The 18,279-nt window shown below is 35.7% G+C and overlaps 1 protein-coding gene across 1 annotated transcript in view; it reads right to left on the reverse strand.

Moving 5' to 3' along the window:
* The window catches only part of NR6A1 (nuclear receptor subfamily 6 group A member 1), a 185,196-nt gene that overhangs the window by 138,205 nt on the left and 28,712 nt on the right, over nucleotides 1-18,279 (reverse strand). The window contains exon 2 of the mRNA XM_039861459.1: nucleotides 13,982-14,023. Coding sequence (XP_039717393.1) covers nucleotides 13,982-14,023 — 42 coding nt within the window. The remainder of the gene's footprint in view (nucleotides 1-13,981; nucleotides 14,024-18,279) is intronic.

Consider the following 18,279-nt stretch of genomic DNA (forward strand, 5'->3'; position numbering starts at 1 on the left):
ACATCCTTTTACCATTTCACACCTAAGCTCCAAAGGCTCATTGCACTGAGTCTCCTTCTAGTTTGGATATGGTTACTTTTCTACCTTCTCTTCCTCCTTCCCAATATTTTAGCCCCATGATTCCCCAGGTCATCTTGCTGATTTAACCCAATGTTCATCCATCTTCTGAGTGACTGGTGTTCAATTCATCGCTATTTATGAATAAAGGCTACTTGCAGGTAACTTGTTAACTGACTGACAATAAAAGTCAGTGTTTGTCAACTAAAATTAACAAGATTATACTGAAAGACGGGCTACCATAAAATGGGTGGCAATTTTGTAAATATCCTACTGCAAATACACATATAAAATCAGTTGGAAATCCTGCAGTTCTCAGAAGTCCACTATCACTGTTGGGGGAATTAGTGGTAGTTTTCAATTGCTGCTCTTCTTGCTTTTTAATCTTCAATTATGGCTCAATCAGCAACATCATTTTCAAGTTAGTTTGATATATAGTGTGTATAATGATAAGTGTTACATCAATAGTACCCTTATTTTAAAATTCTCCAGTAATTAGACTTTGACATGTACATGTCATGTTTCAAATATGAATCACACCTCAACTGCTAAAGCACATTTATCATCCTTCCCCCAAATTTATTTGTACATAATAGTCAGCACTGCCAATGAATTATTTTCAACTGGAAAGCAGGAACAGGCTGGTTAAGTAGGTAAGGGGCCCTGCCTAAGTCAGCTAAGGTCAAAAAAGTTGGCATCACTGCCACAAACAAGCAAGCTGCTCTAGGCTGCCAGGCCACACTGCTTCCAGCCAAGTCGTCCTCCCAAACTTTTTCTCTTAACTACTTTAGGGAACATTACAAACTCATCCCACCTATTATCTTTTAATTTTCACAGCCCCATAATTCTACTCATGACTTCTCAGAATCTCCCACCCCCTTAACTGACCTTCACTGCTATCTTAAACCCTTGTCCAGGAAAATCTCTGCTTTCCCAATTTTTATAAGGAAAACCCACATCTTAAACTACAACATTCATAAAACATCTTCTTCGTGCCCAAGGAAAGGAGTCTCAGACCCAAGGAACAGTATGGAATGCTTTCTTCCTGCAGCCTCCCTGGAAGTAGATTTTCAGCTCTTAGATTAAGAGCACGTCCTTCTTGCCCTCACTCCCCAAACTCAGATTCCTTTGTATCAAGGGTCAGCTCCATCACCTCACCCCTTTGTACCCCGAGTCATCAAAGAAAAGCAACTGGATAGCCACTGAATAAGCCAAGATTTTGAAGTTTGAGAGGTGAGAGAAAGGCGGCAGCATAATCGAATCCCATATATTTTTAGAGTTTTCATACATGCTCTTAGAATGAGCCAAGAGCTCATTCTTTCTCTCATATTTGAGGCCTAGTAGTATTATTCTACAGAAAATCTTGGTTTTTTGTTCTATTTTATTATGAGTTTTACAAGCACTGTGTTTTCTCTTTTTCTGATTCCTTGATCTTGGCTGTTCAGTTAGGGCCTGTTGCCACCTAGTGGACTAAACAAGAATAAATGCCACTGTTTATTCCCACCTTTGTGCTTCCAAAAGATACCACTAGATGGAGACTTCAAATTTGAAGAAGGAAAGAGCCTAAACCTATCTAGAAAGCCAGCTAGTTTTGTTTATGTCTACATGAAAAACTACGGTTCACAGAAAGAAAACAAAAAGGAATGTGTCCAAAATAATGAATTAAATAAAAATAAAAATTTTTTGGAGGAAGTATGGCAAGGAGGGTAAGAATATAGGCTTTGACTCTTACAAACATAATCACAAAAATCCACCAAGTTAAATTCGGCAATATATAAAAATGATAATACATCATGCCCAGATAAGGCTTATCCTAGGATTGCAAGGCTAGTTCAATTTTCACAAATCAATCAGTGCAATTCATCAAATTCACAGTCTTATCTAAATAACGCAGAAGCAGTATTTGAAAATTTTGACACTATCCATGATAAAAAGAAAAAAAAACACTTAGCAAACTAGAAATACAAGGGAACTTCCTCAAGTTGATAAAGGGCATCTACGAATAACACATAGCTTCCTGATTTCAAAACTTGCTACAAAGCTACTGTAATCAGAACAGTATGGTACTGACATAAAAACAGACATACAGACAAATGAAATAGAGAGCCCTCACATATGGTCAGTGATTTTCAACGAGGTTGCCAACATACTGAATGGGGTAAATGACAATCTTTTCAGCAAATACTGATGGCAAAACTGAATATTCACATGCAACAGAATAAATATGCACCTTATCTTATACCATATATACAAAAATTACCCCAAAGTCGATCAAAAACCTAAATGTAAGACCTAAAACTATAAATAAAACCTTTAGAGGAAAACAGAGTAAAAGCTTTGAGACACTGGATCTGGCAATGATTTCTTGGATATAATATCAAAGGCTCAGGCAACAAAAGAAACAATAATTGTACTACATCAAAATTAAAAACTTCTATGTATAAAAGGACACAATCAACAGAGTGAAAAGGCAATCCACAAAATGAGAGAAAATATTTGCAAATCATTTATCTGATAAGGGGTTAATATCCAGAACATACAAGGAACTCTTATAACCTAAAAAAAAAAAAAAAAAAAAGACATTAAAACATGGACAAAAGACTTAAATACTCATTTCTCCAAAGAATATATACAAATAGCTAGTAAGCACTTGAAAACATGTTTCCCATCATTGATCACCAGGGAAATGCAAATCAAAACTGCAATGAAATATAACCTCGCACCTATTAGGATGGCTACTATGAAAAACACGCAAAACAACAAGTATTAATAAGGATGCAGAAAAATTAGAACCCGTGTGCACCGTTAGTGGGAACATAAAATGGTGCAGCCACTGTGGAAACAGTATGGTGGTTCCTCAAAAAATTGAAAACAGAATTACCATGTGATCCAGCAATTCCAGTACTGGATATATACCAAAAAAAACTGCAAAAAGTACTTGAAGAGATATTTGTACACTCACATTTCAGGAGCATTAATCACAATAGCGAAAAGGTATAAGCAACTCAAATGTCCATCAGGAGATGAATAGATAGACAAAATGTCATATATACATACGATGAAGTATTATTCAGCCTTAAGGAAGGAAATTCTGACACAACCTGGGTAAAGTTTGAAAACATAATACTAAGTGAAAAAAGCCAGGCAGGCACACAAGGACAAATACTGTTTGATTCCATTGACATGAGACACCTAGAATAGTCAAATTCATAGAGAAAGAAAGTAGAATGGTGGTTGCAGGAGGCTCGGGGAATGGGAACATATTGTCAATGGGTACAGATTTTCAGTTTTACAAGATGAAAAGAGGTCTGTGGATGGATGGCAGTGATGGTTGGACAACACTGTGCATGTATTTAATGGCACTAAACTGAACACTTAAAACTGGTTAAGATGGTGAACATTATGTTATGTGTGTTTTACCACAATTTTTAAAAATGAAAAATAAAAAAAGGAAAAAACCTATAGCTAATATCATACTTGATAGTGAAATATTGAAGTGTTTCCCTCTAAGATCAAAAACAAGACAAGAATGTCATTCTCATCATTTTTATCTACTATTGAACTGGAAATCTTACCCAATGCAATAAGGTAAGAAAAATAAACAAAAGTCATAAACATCAAAAAGGAAGAAGTAAAATTGTCTTTATTCACAGATGTACACATAAAAAGTCTCAAGAAATTTATTTTTAAAAGTTACCAGAACTAGTAAACTATTTTGACAATCTTGTACAATACAAACTCAATATATAAATATCAATTGCATTTCTATATACTAGCAACAATTAAAAAATAAAAATTTAAAAGAATACCATTTACTATAGCATTAAAAATATGTAATACTTAGGGATAAGTTTAAAGAAAGATATACAAGATCTTAACACCAATCTTTTAAAATTACTGCTGAGAAAAAATAGTTCTAAGTAAGTGGAAAGACACACAGAATTCATAGATCAGAAGACTCAATTCTAAAATTACAACTCTCCCCAAACTGATAAGATCGGTGCAATCCAAAGAAAATCTCAGCAGGCTTTTTGCTTGAAAAAATTTTGACAAGCTGATTCAAAAATGTTTACGGATAGATAAAACAGCCAAAACAACTTAGAAAATAAAGAATTAGAAGACTAATTCATATATACATACAATGAAGTATTATGTGGAGTTAGAAGACTAACAGTACCTGATTTCTAGATTTATTACAAAGCTCAAGATGTTGTAAAGATATATAGATTAATGGAAGAAAATATAGTCTATAGATTCACATATAAAAAGCAAATTACTTTTCAGCAAGTATATCAAAAATTCAATGAGGAAAATCTTTCAAAAAATGGTGCTAAAAAATTAATATTCATATAAAAAGACTGATTCCTATCTCATAACATACAAAAAATTAATTTAAACATGGGTTATAGATATAAATGTAAAAGCCAGAACCATAAAGTTTCCAGCAGAAAACACAGAATACCTTTGTAACCTCAGGTTAGATCAAGATTTCTCGGGGAAGACACAGAAAGCATTAATCACAAAAGAAAAAAATTAATAAGTTGGACCTCATAAAAATATAAAACTTCTACTAAACAAAAAACACATTAACAAAGTAGAACAGAAGCCCCAGACTGTAGAAAACATTCACAACACATATCTCATGAAGGACATAAAAAAACAGCATAACTCGATAATAAGACAAAGAACATGATTTTTTTAATAGTCAAGACTTTGAATAGACACTTCTAAAAGATGATATATGAATGGCTAATAAGGGCATGAAAAGGTGATCAATATAATTAGTCATCAGGGAAATGTAAATTAAAACCACATCAGTTCCATTACAGGCTCACTAGAGTGACTTTTAAAAAGTTAAAAGTTGACAACACCACACATCTACAAGGATGTGGAACAACTAGAACTCATATACTACTGTAACTGCAAAATGTATAAACAGTTCAGCAATTTCATTTTAAAAGTTTAACATACACATCTACCATATGACCTAACAATTCCTAGATATATGTCAAAGAAAAATAAAAACATATATCCACAAAAACCTTGTACAAGAATTTGCATAGCTGCTTAATTCATAACAGCCAAAAACTAGAAACAGTCCAGGTATCAACAGGTGAGTAGATAAACTGTGATAGAGTCAATGGAATACTACTCAGAAATAAATAGAAATAAACTATTTAGCACCCGCAACAACATGGCTGAGTCTCAAAAACATTATGCTGAAAAATATTAGACACAAAAGAGTACATGTCATATGATTCCATTTATATGACATTTTAGAACAGGCAAAACTAATCTATCATGACAAAAACCAGAATTTATTGTCTCTTGGGATAGAATAGTAGGATCAACTGAGAGAAAGCATAAAGGAATTTTCTAAAGGAATGGCAATGTGCTGTATCTTGATGGAACATGGATTACCAAGGGTACATGTATTTGTGAAAACTATTTGAACCTTACAATTATCTGTACATTTCATTGTATGTAAATCATATCACTATCTTAGAAAGGTAAAAAGTACATTGACTCCAGCTCTGCCACTTACCAGCTGTGTGACCTTAGCCAAGTGTTAAACTGTCAGTTTCCTCATCTGTGAAATGGGGAGAACAAGAGTTGAGAACAACCTCATAGAGCTGCCAGAAAGAATAAATAAGATAATGCTTCAAAACCATTAGTATACAGAAAATGCTCACTAAGTAGTAACCAAAAAAGTTAGAAACCATTAGGTATTTCAGCAAAGGATAAACATATAGGAATGGCTAGAACAGCTAAGTGCTAGGCAATTCACATGTAGTATCTTACTTATTTTTTTAAACAACCCCTATCAAGGGTTATTACTGTTTTATGGATGAAAAAACTAAGCTTCACAGGTTGCCTATGGTCACTCAGCAAGGAAGTGTCAAAGATGCAAACTCATGTTTTTTTCCACTGCTCCACGTTATCTTCCACTATGTTCCCTTTCAGCAATATAACCCTGTGACTGCAGGAGAGCAGTTCATATAAGAAGCTACTAGGGCTCCCCTCATTCTTGACAGTATGGTAATGTCAAGCCTGACACAGATTGGAGGCCAATTCTGATAGCTTGATTAGTGAAGGGAGGCAGAGCTGCAAGGAGAAGCCTGAAAACGCTACTCGGGGCTTTTACCCTGTACTTGGGCTTCACGATGGCTCCTGCTACTTGAGGACACTGATTCCCCTTCCTTAAAGCAATTTCAAGATAACAGAATTCCGAAATGTATAATCTTGATCTAAGTGAGAAGCTGAGCCCGGGTGGCTCAGTTTGGCAGAACAGCCTTGGAAACTTGGCAGCTGATATGAGAACCAGAGATTCTTTTTAAAAAAAATACATACTATATCTTTTTCTTAATACAAGAGCCTCATTTAAAAAAAAAATTAAAACACAGAAATCATGAAAGTTAGCCTGCAATCCCATTTGCCCAAAGATACCACTGTTAACAAATAGCTTAGTGTATCTTCTTCCAGACTAAAATCTGCCTTCTCCGTAATGATTCTGTAATATTCCACTGCATAGATAACTGCAACTCATTTAACTAGCCTCCTATTAAACTTCTGAGCTATTTCCTTTTTTTTTTTTGCTATTATAAATTCTGAAAGGAGTATCTGTGAATATACATTTTGCATATCTGTCACTTCTCATAGAATAAATACCTATGACTATGTATGAATTGCTAAATCTGCAATTTTAAATTTTAAACTATTAACTCTATCAAAATAAACCTGCACATTTTCAGTTTTCACAGATATTATTAGATTCCACTCATAAGAGTTTCCATTTTCCCACACCTTCATCTGCACTGATAATTATCATTCTTTAACGCAGAAGTTGCAAACTCAGATGCCTACAGAAGACTGACAGGAAACATAAGTGGATGAAAGAGGCCACGTGGTTTTGTGGCAAACCTGGAAGTGCATGCTCACTTAAAGAGGGCAGCCACCACTTTGTTTCAGCCAACAGGTGCCACATAAAAATCCAGGCGCAGTGTTAGATCTTCAAATTTATCATGAAGGCCAGAAACTCAAATTTTTATGAGACTCTTGCAAGGTTTAAATGTTGGCAACTAGCATGCTTTTATTTAAACATCCAGGTAATCAAAATACATCTATAGGCCAGACTACATTTAGCACACGAAATTTTGTGCTAAGGTGAAAGAGATATAACACTGCATTTTCACTTCGAATCTTATTATTCATGAAGTTTATCTTTTCCTATGCTTATCAACAGAGGATGTATTTGTTCAATCTTGGTTCACAGTGACTGTCAGCACTCTCCGAAAAAAAAGTGCTTATCTTTTTTTTCCAGATTCATATCTACAACAATTATTGGGGGAAAAAAAGATATGTAACTTCAGTTACAGAGGCTAAATGAAGAGTGGTCTAAAGTGTGCCCAGAAAAGGCATATGATGACTCATTTGGGACTGAGTTGCTATACTGACCTCAGCATACACAGAGCACCACAAGATTTTTAGAGAAAATACTAATTTGTAAAACTATGCATAACTTGGAAGAGGGTGATTTTAATAATCTAGGGTTTCCCTCCACTACTCGATATATTTACCTAACACGGCAAACTTTCTCTCTGGTGAGACAGCAAAAAAAGGAAGAGAAGAATTTCCACACATTCCCCCTTGTTATCATATATTGAATTTCAACAACCACTTTCAGCTTTTTTTTTTTAGATGAAAAAAACAAAGGTTTATATGAATCTCCGCTCTCAAAATGTTACTGAGTACTGCTCCTATGGAAAGAACTATTTCAGCAGCCTATCCAGCTTCAGAGTTTATTCTCATTCCTTCTTAGTCAACCATTACAAATCTCCAGACCCAGATGTTCACGCATTCCCTGCACCCACCAGAGATAATGGCAGAGATCCATGACTCTCCAAGGACCCAACAACAGCCTTTGAATGCAACTATCTTTTCATCAATTGTAAACAAGTCCTAAACTCTTGGCTCCATAGGGAGTCCCTACCAAGTCAGTATAAACTCTGAAATAGGGGCAGAGGTCAAGGGGATGAGGGTTTGGCCTAAGCTCTGGATCTCATGCTACCCCCACCCTGTTCAAAAGAATCCTTATCAGAAGGGAACTCCACAGCAAAAGGTCACATTCGGGAGACTTGATCTAGCAGTGATCCAGCAGATTCTAAGCAAGCTTTTGGAAAAGTTATGAACGCGAAATACCTAAATCACTAACAGAATGTTGTGGAGGAAAGATGACATAAAGGGAAAACAAGGGAGATTTGCGAACTTACCTTCATTTGTTTCAGGAAAAAACCTGTCTGATAAATAGTGCATAAATTCTGAACCTGAGCCACAGAAGAAATCTCTTTGGGAACCTACTCCACAGTGAATTGTGTCCAAAATCATTCTAATATATGCAAAAGAGCCCAAATTATACTTAGAAAAGCCTTTATTCTTCTGTACATAAAAAGCCCCATTAAATATGTTAGAAATCATTATATTTCCTTAAACTCTTCCATTAGCTTTTGAGACCTGTCCCAGTCAAGAGACTGGATAGAAGATTAATGAAAACAGCAGCTCTAAAGTCTTAGATACTTCTCCACTATGTACTCTGGGGTGAGTCAAATACCTTCCCCAGGCCTCAGCATTCTCATCTGTAAGATAGGGATAGTATCTTTTTAAACAGTTTTTTTGAGTGCTTAATGCACAATGCATGTGAAGCATTTAGTGTGTAATAAGTACTAGTTATTATTATTATTAGTTAGTAAAAGTCACATATTATCAAATTTTGTGTCTGTCTTCCTAACTAAACCAGAATCTTTGACGGCAGGAACTTTATCTTAGCTTGGCATACATCAAAGAGGAAAAAGAGAAATGGGGAAGGACGAAAATAACAATGAACTAGGTATTACAAAGTCAAGCTTAAAATTAGATAAATTTATACGATGTAACTCTTCTTACTCCCACTGAATACATGCAAAGTACCTGGTACATAAGGAACACTTGCCAATAAATCCTAATTTTCCTTCCTTCCTTGATCTCTAGCATACAGCCTCTAAGTCCACTCTCTTCAGACTAAATTTGGGCTTACTGAACTGTTTCCTGAGATTAAAAATTGTGACCTATAGTTTGAACACTAGGCATGGACCCATTAGGCTATGATACAGAATACTGGAATTCTGGATAGAACCTATGGTTGCTCTAGCTGAGATGTACATTTCTCTTTTGTAGCTTGAAGGATCAACTAAAGTCTCTTTGAGATCCCAGAATGCTTTACAGAATACAAAGCCAGAGTAAGCTACTGATGTTAGGCTATCTTATTCTAAAGCTCACCCATGGGTCCCTGCTTGGTGGGGATCTATCAGTATGGCAATAAAGGGCAAAGATTAATTTAACTTTCAAGTTTCTTTTAAAATGCTCATTTACCTACATCCTTGATCAGTAGGAAAAAAAAATTATACATGTGTATATATATATATTTTAACGTCTGGGTCAGCAAGAATCCAAGTCATGCTGTGTTTTCAAAATGGTAATGGTCAGGTTTTTAACTGCTCGATTTTCTTCCTCAGCATGTTCTCTATAAGGCCTTGCTACTGACCCAAGAGAAAGTACACAACCTGAGTATTTGTTTTAAATGAGCAGAGGGTTAACTTCTTTAGTTTCCTAAGAGGTTAAATAAATGGGTTGGCAGATGGTCATTTGAGAGGTTACCTACTGCTGGTTGGGGGAAGGGGCCCAAAACATTCTAACAGTCAACCAGATTGGTAAAGAACAGTCTTGGTCAAAGTGGTCAGCAGTAGTGAGCTCAGTATATAAACTGAAGGAACTACTTACTTGAAGCAGTAACTTACACCTGCTAACATCTGGAATGATTTATCTTTGTGTCATTAAGAAACACAGGCTAGTTTAATTGACTAAAGTACAGTTACAGCAGCCCATAAGTACAGAGAGACTGAGAATTTCAACATTATGCTGCATAACCTAGAACAGCATACACTTAATAGTGTTTACCACTGACCAAGCATTATTCTCAATACATATATTATTTCATTTAATCCTCACAACAGGCCTGTAAAGTAGGAATAACTTTTTATTGTCTCCATTTACAGATGGAAACACTGAGGCACAAAGAGGTTAAATAACTTAGCCAAGATTTCAGAGCTACTAAATATTGAATGAAGCCAAGTTAAAATCAAGGAATCTTGAGCCAGAGTTCATGTTCTTAATTCTGAAGAATTTTGTTTATATAAAAAGCTAAAGAAATCAACTGAAATGCAGACAAAAAAATGTGTGACATTATTTATAATGTAGAAGAAACCGGAAACAATCTAACTGCCCCAAAATAGGAGAATGGTTAAATAAATCATGGTAAAGTTATTAGAATAAAATATTATCCTGCCATTAAAAACATTTATGAAAAATGTTTTATGACTTGGGACGATGCTCCCAATGTAATGCTTAGTGGTGGGAGGCAGTAACAATATACAAAATTGTATGTATGTTACAATTCATATTTATTTATGTAAAAAAATAAGCTGAGACACAAATGGAAGGACATATTCTCAAATAAGAAATAATGGTTATTTCCAGGTGGTGGGATTGGGAGTGTTTATGTTTTTCTTTCAGTGTTTTCCACAATGAACATGCATTGTCCCTAATATCAGTTTAAATAAAGGAATTTTTTTCTTTTAATGAAGCAATACCAAGATCCTTAAGGAGTCGATAAAAAAAAAAAATAGCTAAAAAACTTTTAGTGTGTCTAATTTCAAGCAGTTACTTTCCTTGAGATAATAAATACCTTTTGAACATTAAACAACATAGTCAACACATACCAAAAAGAATGCTCATCTTCAACTTTGGAAACGGAATTAAAATGAGTATTTTAAATTTTGGTCAATATTTATCCTCTAGTTATTTGTAAAATTACTTTACAAGAAGAGAAATGGATTTAACTATTTACAGTCCAAAAACTCAGGAATAGCTTTGCTGAAATAGATAATAAGGACAAAAGTTTGACTTCGGAGGAAGAACAGCTGTTGCTAATCCAACTATTTACCCTTTGACCCTCTATCTGGCCAATAACTGAACAGTATCAATTGTTTTCCTGTATTATGTGCTGTTTACAATCCCTGAGAGGCATGAAAGGAATTAATAATTTAGCCTAAAAAGCTGACAGCCTTTATTGGGGAACCCCTTGCCTGTGGGACAGAAATCAGAACAAGTAGCTGTCCTAAAGTCACAGGTCCCTTTACTGTTCCTGTTTTATAGCCTAATTGGCCCCCAAACATAAATCAATTATTTCTCCTGTTTTAAGCAACAATGACTTCTATTCTCTAACTTCCCCTGTATCAAGTCAGTCCTTGTTCTCTTGAGTTTTACAACTACACGGTAAACATGATGGCCGAGGAAAAATCTCGGGGAGCAGGACAGACTAAGGTTATTTGGAAACAGAAGCACAGAAAGGTTATGCTATTTTGAACTTCTCTTGACCTTTGACTGCCCTTGTCCTTAGCTTATGCTAATGGGCAGGGTACAGAGATGCTTCTTGTAGAAATGAACTTAGCCTGAACCTGTGCCGTAACATTGGACTCCAGGAAGCCCAGGAATCATAGGAAGGCAACCGAAGTGTGAATAGCTGCCCATATTCTAAACATGGCTATCCATCTGCTCTATCACAGAAAAGGTAAAAAAGAAGGAAAAAAGGCCATTTGAATTGAACAAGTCAGTCCTTCCTCATCTAGTTCCAAAAACATCTCACCTGTTGTCCTAAGCTTGCTGTCTACAACCACTGTGGGGCACAATGGGAAATCAGCAAAAATGGTATTTCCTGTTCCAAAATAAGCAAGTAGGAGCAGGCAGGCTTTCTCTATCAGGAATTTGGGGATTAGGGGAGATATTGGAACCTCTAAATTCCAAAGATGCATCACAGAGAAATTCCTATTGTTCTAAATCTTACATGCAAAAGTCATGAAGTATTAACACAGGAGACATCATTCCTTCCCAGTCAGAAGCCAAGGAATTTGCAGTATCAACAACCACAACCAATTCAACAAAATACACACTACCCACCCTGGTCTTGAAGATTCTTATCACTCAGTAGGGCTGAGCATGTTCATTTGAACTCCAAGACTGGTTCGGATTGAGATAACAAATTTTTATTTCTGCCCATTTATTATTTTAATATCAGATCTTTATGTATTTCTTCAAAGAGAAAGAATAAAAACACTACTGACTTCACAAAGATAATATGGGGAATACGAAGAATATTATCCACATAAGCTAAGTACAACTTTGAAAATAAAAGTGATTTTTTTTTTAGATGACTCCTTTTCCATACTGATATACAAAATTACAATTCAATATTTGTTCATCTTCATGGAATAGAGAGATCCATAAATCATCATATCTAGCTAGAAATTCTATGAAGAAACGTTAAAGAAATTAGGATCAGTTGGCCCAGAAAGAAGAATCAATCACTCAATAATAACCTTGATGAGAATATCATCAAGGGCCTTTCCTAGAAAATGAGCTATTTTCAATTGCTACTAAATGCAGAAAAGGAGAATAAGTTTGGGTGCTATGTCATAAATTAGAGGTTTTAAAAAAAATTTTTTTTTCAAATAATTTTGGATAAGAAAATATGTTCTAATAGACAGTTACCATATGACTTATTTGTGTAAATACTAGGCCTAGAACAGAGAACACTCAATGTTTAACAGAGTTTTCAATTATCTGGCATGCTTTATATATGGTTCTATCTGAAAGATTATAAGGCATCTAAATGTCCTCCCTAGTGTTCAAAAACGCTTCTAAGAAAGAACCATGGCTCAAGAATTTACCTTTTCCTCCTCCTCCTAAATAAAGGCTATTCATAAGAGAGAGACAAAGAAAAAATAGTGTGTTCACTTACAGGTACTGGGATTTCGGGTGGCAGGGCAGGGTAAACTGAGCCTACACTACCTACAAAACTAATTCTGAACTTTCCAATTTCTGGAAAGACAAATTTATTTCCCTGGTGTTTGGTAAGCATTGTATCACAATTAATAAGTATAAAAATAAATGTTTATACTATGAAGGTGGGGGTGCGGGGGGGCGTGATATTTGAAAAGCTCCACAACATCAGAGAGCTGATATTAGCCAGGAGGGTGAGAAGGTGAACTTTACCACTTACCTCAATAGCAGATTTGTGACAAATAGCCAGCATGATCCTAAAAAGTACCAGAACCAGAAAAATAACTCTAGATCATCTCATGGATTCTCAAATTATTATTCGACCTTTTGGCATTATAGCAAACTGAGGTCTGCATATACTAGATGTTCCCATGTACTACTTCTAATAGCTATAAGCATATCCAAGAATGATGTGTGCCATTTTAAGAGCACTGGAAACAGAGACGATTATCTATGATCAAGACTTACATGGTCCTGAAAAGCATCTTTTAATTAGATCTTGAAATGGTCACTTTCATACCTTAACCTTAAGAATATAGACGAAGATGCTTCAGAAATTAAACTATAACACAAAAGTTATCCATTTTAAATATCTAAACCAAACATAATCCTTCTTTGAAAGAAATTATGTCAAAACTAGTCAATACTTTAGGAAAGTGGTTGTGGGTATATGGTTTATATGTGCATAAATAAAAGCACAATTTTTGTCGTTATTGGCTTCATGGGAGAATGGATAACAGGGCAAAGAGACAGATACCAAATAGAAATTTTCAGCAAATCAGTTTTCTATTAAATGGCTAGATCCTAGCCACTGAATATTAGAAGAAAAAGAAAACAACTAGAAAAGATATAATGCCCTCCCCATAATTATAAATTACAGTGAAATAAAATCTGAGTCAATAGTGCCTATCAATGACACCTTAAGTTATACATTTAAAAGTACATGCACACATCCTTTTTGAGTCATGAACACTTGGTAACATTTGGAACTTACTAGTGCCTGGGTCGAGCTCCGCCAATTCATCCTGACAAAAACCTAAAAAGAAAACAATAGGAAAAAAAGATTATGATTAGTGAATTACTCCAAAGTGATTCCATATGAAAATGCAAATATCATAGGGCATAAAAAAAAATCCAGACTCAGAAGTCAAATTTGGATTTAAACCCTAGCTCTATAACATTTACCTACTGTATATCCCTCTCTGACCCTCCATTTCATCATCTTTAAATTAAAAAAAAAAAAAAAAAGATAGTAACAGCACTTACCACAGAGTAGTAATGAGAATTAAGTGAGATACCAATATAAAGTGCTCATTTAGCACAGTCCTTGGCACACAGTAGGGGCTCAATAAACAACAGCACAAATAATTATGAGTAAGCATGCAATGTTAATTGGAATAAAAATTCACAGGAAAATTACAATTTATTTAATATCTGTCATGTTATACTTAACAGTATCAATTATCTTCCAAAAGTAAAATATATAAAATGTGAACTTAACAAATATCAAACCAGGTAATTTTACTTAAAATTTTCACAGATGCTGAAGAATTTTACCTATACACACAAATGGAAGTGATTCTTCTATTAATAAGTATGGTATTCAAGTTGGAATGAATACCTCTCAAAGCATATTTCAGGCCCCAAAAGTCAGAGCTCCATTTGGCTGATTGGTGTATAACTATCACACTGAGGAGAAAAATCAAGCACGGCAAATGGCAAACACACAGGTGTTCTAAACACAGTTGATGAAAAGTTCTTTTCTTCCTGGAATGATTGCTGACTTTTTCCAGTTTGTTTTCTACTCATTATCAGTTTAAATATTTCCTCCAAAAAGCTTTTTCTTGCCTCCCTTATCTCTGTCTCATATGTAAGGTCAAAGCTCCATTATAATTTTCTATAATAAACAGTGTGCTCATCAACAAAGAATTATTTGTTCATTGTCTGACTCCACTATTAGAATGTTCCACGGGAAAGAGACATGGCCTGCCTTGTTTACAGCTGCATCCCCTCTCACAAGCCTTGCACAAAGTAACTGTTCAATAAACATCAACTATAGTATCTCAATAGTAAATTCGAGAATTATGGAGCATAACTAGGACTACAGGAACATAAGTGCATTTTCTGTCATCACAGCTAGGCAACCAGAAGCCAGACTAGCGACAGGGAACATGTGGAAAAGGATTCAAGTAGCAGATACACTGTTTAAACACGAAAACTCTAAAAGTTCTTTGCAATCCTAAATATTTTGGCCACACCATTCACCAAACATGCCACATCCCTTCTTGCCTTCCTGTGCTTCCTCCTCCTCCTCCACCTGGTGAAGAACTAGTCATCCTTCAAGTCCAGCTCAAATATTACCATCACTGTGAAATATGGAAAAAAGGAGAGGCCGCTCCTGGATTCACCAAAAGATGAATGAACAATTTAAATATCTGCCTCCTCTACTAGATAGTGCGCTCTACAAGGGTAGGGACCATGCCATATGCATCTCCAGAGCTGCTTCTATGCCCAGAACAGTTGCCAACACGTTATGAAAGGTGCTCAAAAGCAGGATGAACTGAACAGAAAACATAAGCCTACTTCTAGATCATAGTCTGGGGGAAGAAAGTCACAGAATCCGAAAATCTAAGTCTAGCCCGAAAAGTGTTTGAAAGGTCTGAATGGGAAAATCTGGTGTGAAACATCACTGTTTGGAAGCTGCTAAACACTTCACAGATGAGATGCCTGTGAAGGCTCACCTCAGAGCAACTTTAAAGCCTTTCCACAAAAAGGCAATGGGAATCAGAAAAGCTGTGGAGAGATGCCAGGCAACAAAGAAAAAACATCATTACGCATGGGTTGAATACTGAATATCCTGCCAGTGTGAAACTGATAATAAACATTCCCTTCATATAAACTGACTCAAAAATAGAACAAAAGCTCGAGAAGGCAAGGTAGTATAATGGAAAAGTTTGACCTCTCCTAAGTTCTAGTCCAAGCTATTTTTAGTTACATGACTTTAGGCAAGTCACTCCCTATTCTGGACCTCGATTCTGAACATTAAATGAAAGGGCTTTACTAGAAGTCTCAAGGAAGAACAAAGCCTAATGCATTTTCTGAAAAGAAACAACATTCTGAACTCAGAGTAACTAGATAAAATACAAAGAGAGGGTGACTAAAAAACAAAATACTAAGAAAAATAGGTTAAGTGACCACCTATTGCTTTTATCTGCCTAGCAACCAAACTCCCTTCTTCTATTAATGGCATCCTTTTATACTCTCAATCCAAATGACCCAAGTAGGATGGACCTTAACCTTGCTATAAATTGGAGTTAATAACAGCATCTATCCTACAGGTCTGTTAAATGAGATAGTACATGTAAAGGCTTTGCACAGTACTTGACAAAGTCAGAGCTCAACATAGGTGAGCTACTACTAACTAATCCCTAGGGTCCATCCAATCCAGTGATGTGTCTGTGGTGGCAGAGAGCAGATTATAGGAGGGTAACTACTGACCTATTCATGACATCATCCTCAAAGGCCTGGGATGGAACCCTAACATAATTAATATCACTTTAGTTACATGCTGTGATTCTTGAACCATTTTTTTTTATATTTTGAGCCTGTAAATTGCTCGATGTGGTGATTCCAGATACATGCTACCCTCTGAGGAAAGGACTCTTTATATTTGCCTTAAAGCAAATTCCTTTCATGGTCACGAAGAGCCCTGATTATGAAATTCAGTACTGTGTCTACATTCCCTCCACTCAGCCCTGAGACCATTGGCTAATAATGTTGTCTCAGGTTTTACAGATCCTCTCCAGTGCAGGAGGCCTGAGGAGATATGGAGAACAACGCTAATCCTACCTCCTGATGACATGTGAATGGAATGGCTAGATCTGGCTACCAAACTGAGAGTCTCATCCAGATTCTCGGCAAACAGATCTAGCTAGCAAAATGATTCCTAGCTAGAAGAATCCACATCACTACTAGAAGTAACTCCAACATGTGTTCAATTCGATTCAACACAAAGGTAAAGGATATCAGAGTTATTCAGTAAAAAGCAGACTCCTAAACCACATAAACAAACATATTCCAAAACCGTCTGCCTCACAGACTATAACACATTAAACAGATTAGGTAATGTTCTGAGAAACCAGAGTCTTTGGCTGGTGATTCAAACTGCTTTAAAAAGGGACAGACAAGAAACACAGATTGGTTCCTAAAATGACATATCACCAAATCAGCGTGCTCGTGAGCAATCTGACATCTAGTGTGAAGCTTGTATTTACCACCTCTTAACTGAGAAGACAGATGAACAGTCAATCTGAGTTAGATTTAGATTCGAACCCCAGATTTGCCACTATTTTTGTTTAATTAACTACCCTATGCCTATTTCCTGAAATGGGGATAAAACTAACCACACCTTGTTCAACTGTTGTGAGATTAGGAGAATATATATACGTGTATCACCTACTTTATGGTAAGTGATCAAAAAATGGCTCTAAGTCTAGGAAATTTCTTTAATACAAAGAAAGATCCAGTCGACAAGCTTTTCTTCAATAGGCATTTGGCAAAAAGAAAAAGATCAGTGACGCCTCAATCTGTGACTGGCTATAGTGAAAAGTTAAAAAATTACTTATCTTACTTATCTTTTTCTGTATTTACTATTCTGACTATAAAATCATGTATTTACCACAATAGGATCTTAAACTTTCAGTACCCAGTTTTTTTCCAAATGTGAACAAAACTTATGCGTAATGCCAGTAAACAAATTCAGGCCTGAAACACTAGCTGATTGTCACCTATGATGTGTCTTTTACAAAGGAAGTTAAATGTTACTCTAGGAATGTTTTAATTTAATTTGACAGTAGGAAGGCAACATGGTACAAAAGAGAGCTGGATCCCTGTCAGAACTCTAACAGTCACTCTGTCTACTTCAAAGGCTTAGTACCCCACAGGCAAAATTAAGGTAAGGCCTTTAAAAAGTAAAACTCCACAATCCTAACCGAACATCACATTTTTCCCCAAAACAGAAATTATATATATACCCTTTATGATCTGGCTACCACTCCAACTTTATCTCTTGCTTCTCCCCACTTCCCATCCAACGGTGTCTACTCCGTCCCTACTGAACTATTAGGCATACCTTGTTTTATTGAGCTTCGCTGAGATTGCGTTTTTTACAAATGGAAGGCAAGACCCTCCACCAGCAAAAAGATTTTGACTGGTCTTATTGTAATACTTGCTTTACAGCGGTGTTCTGGAACAAAACCCGCAGTATTTCCAAGGTCTGCCTGCTCAGTGTAG

Source organism: Pteropus medius, unplaced genomic scaffold, assembly GCF_902729225.1.
Source record: "Pteropus medius unplaced genomic scaffold, Ma_sr-lr_union100, whole genome shotgun sequence".
In the NCBI taxonomy this organism is placed as follows: domain Eukaryota; kingdom Metazoa; phylum Chordata; class Mammalia; order Chiroptera; family Pteropodidae; genus Pteropus; species Pteropus medius.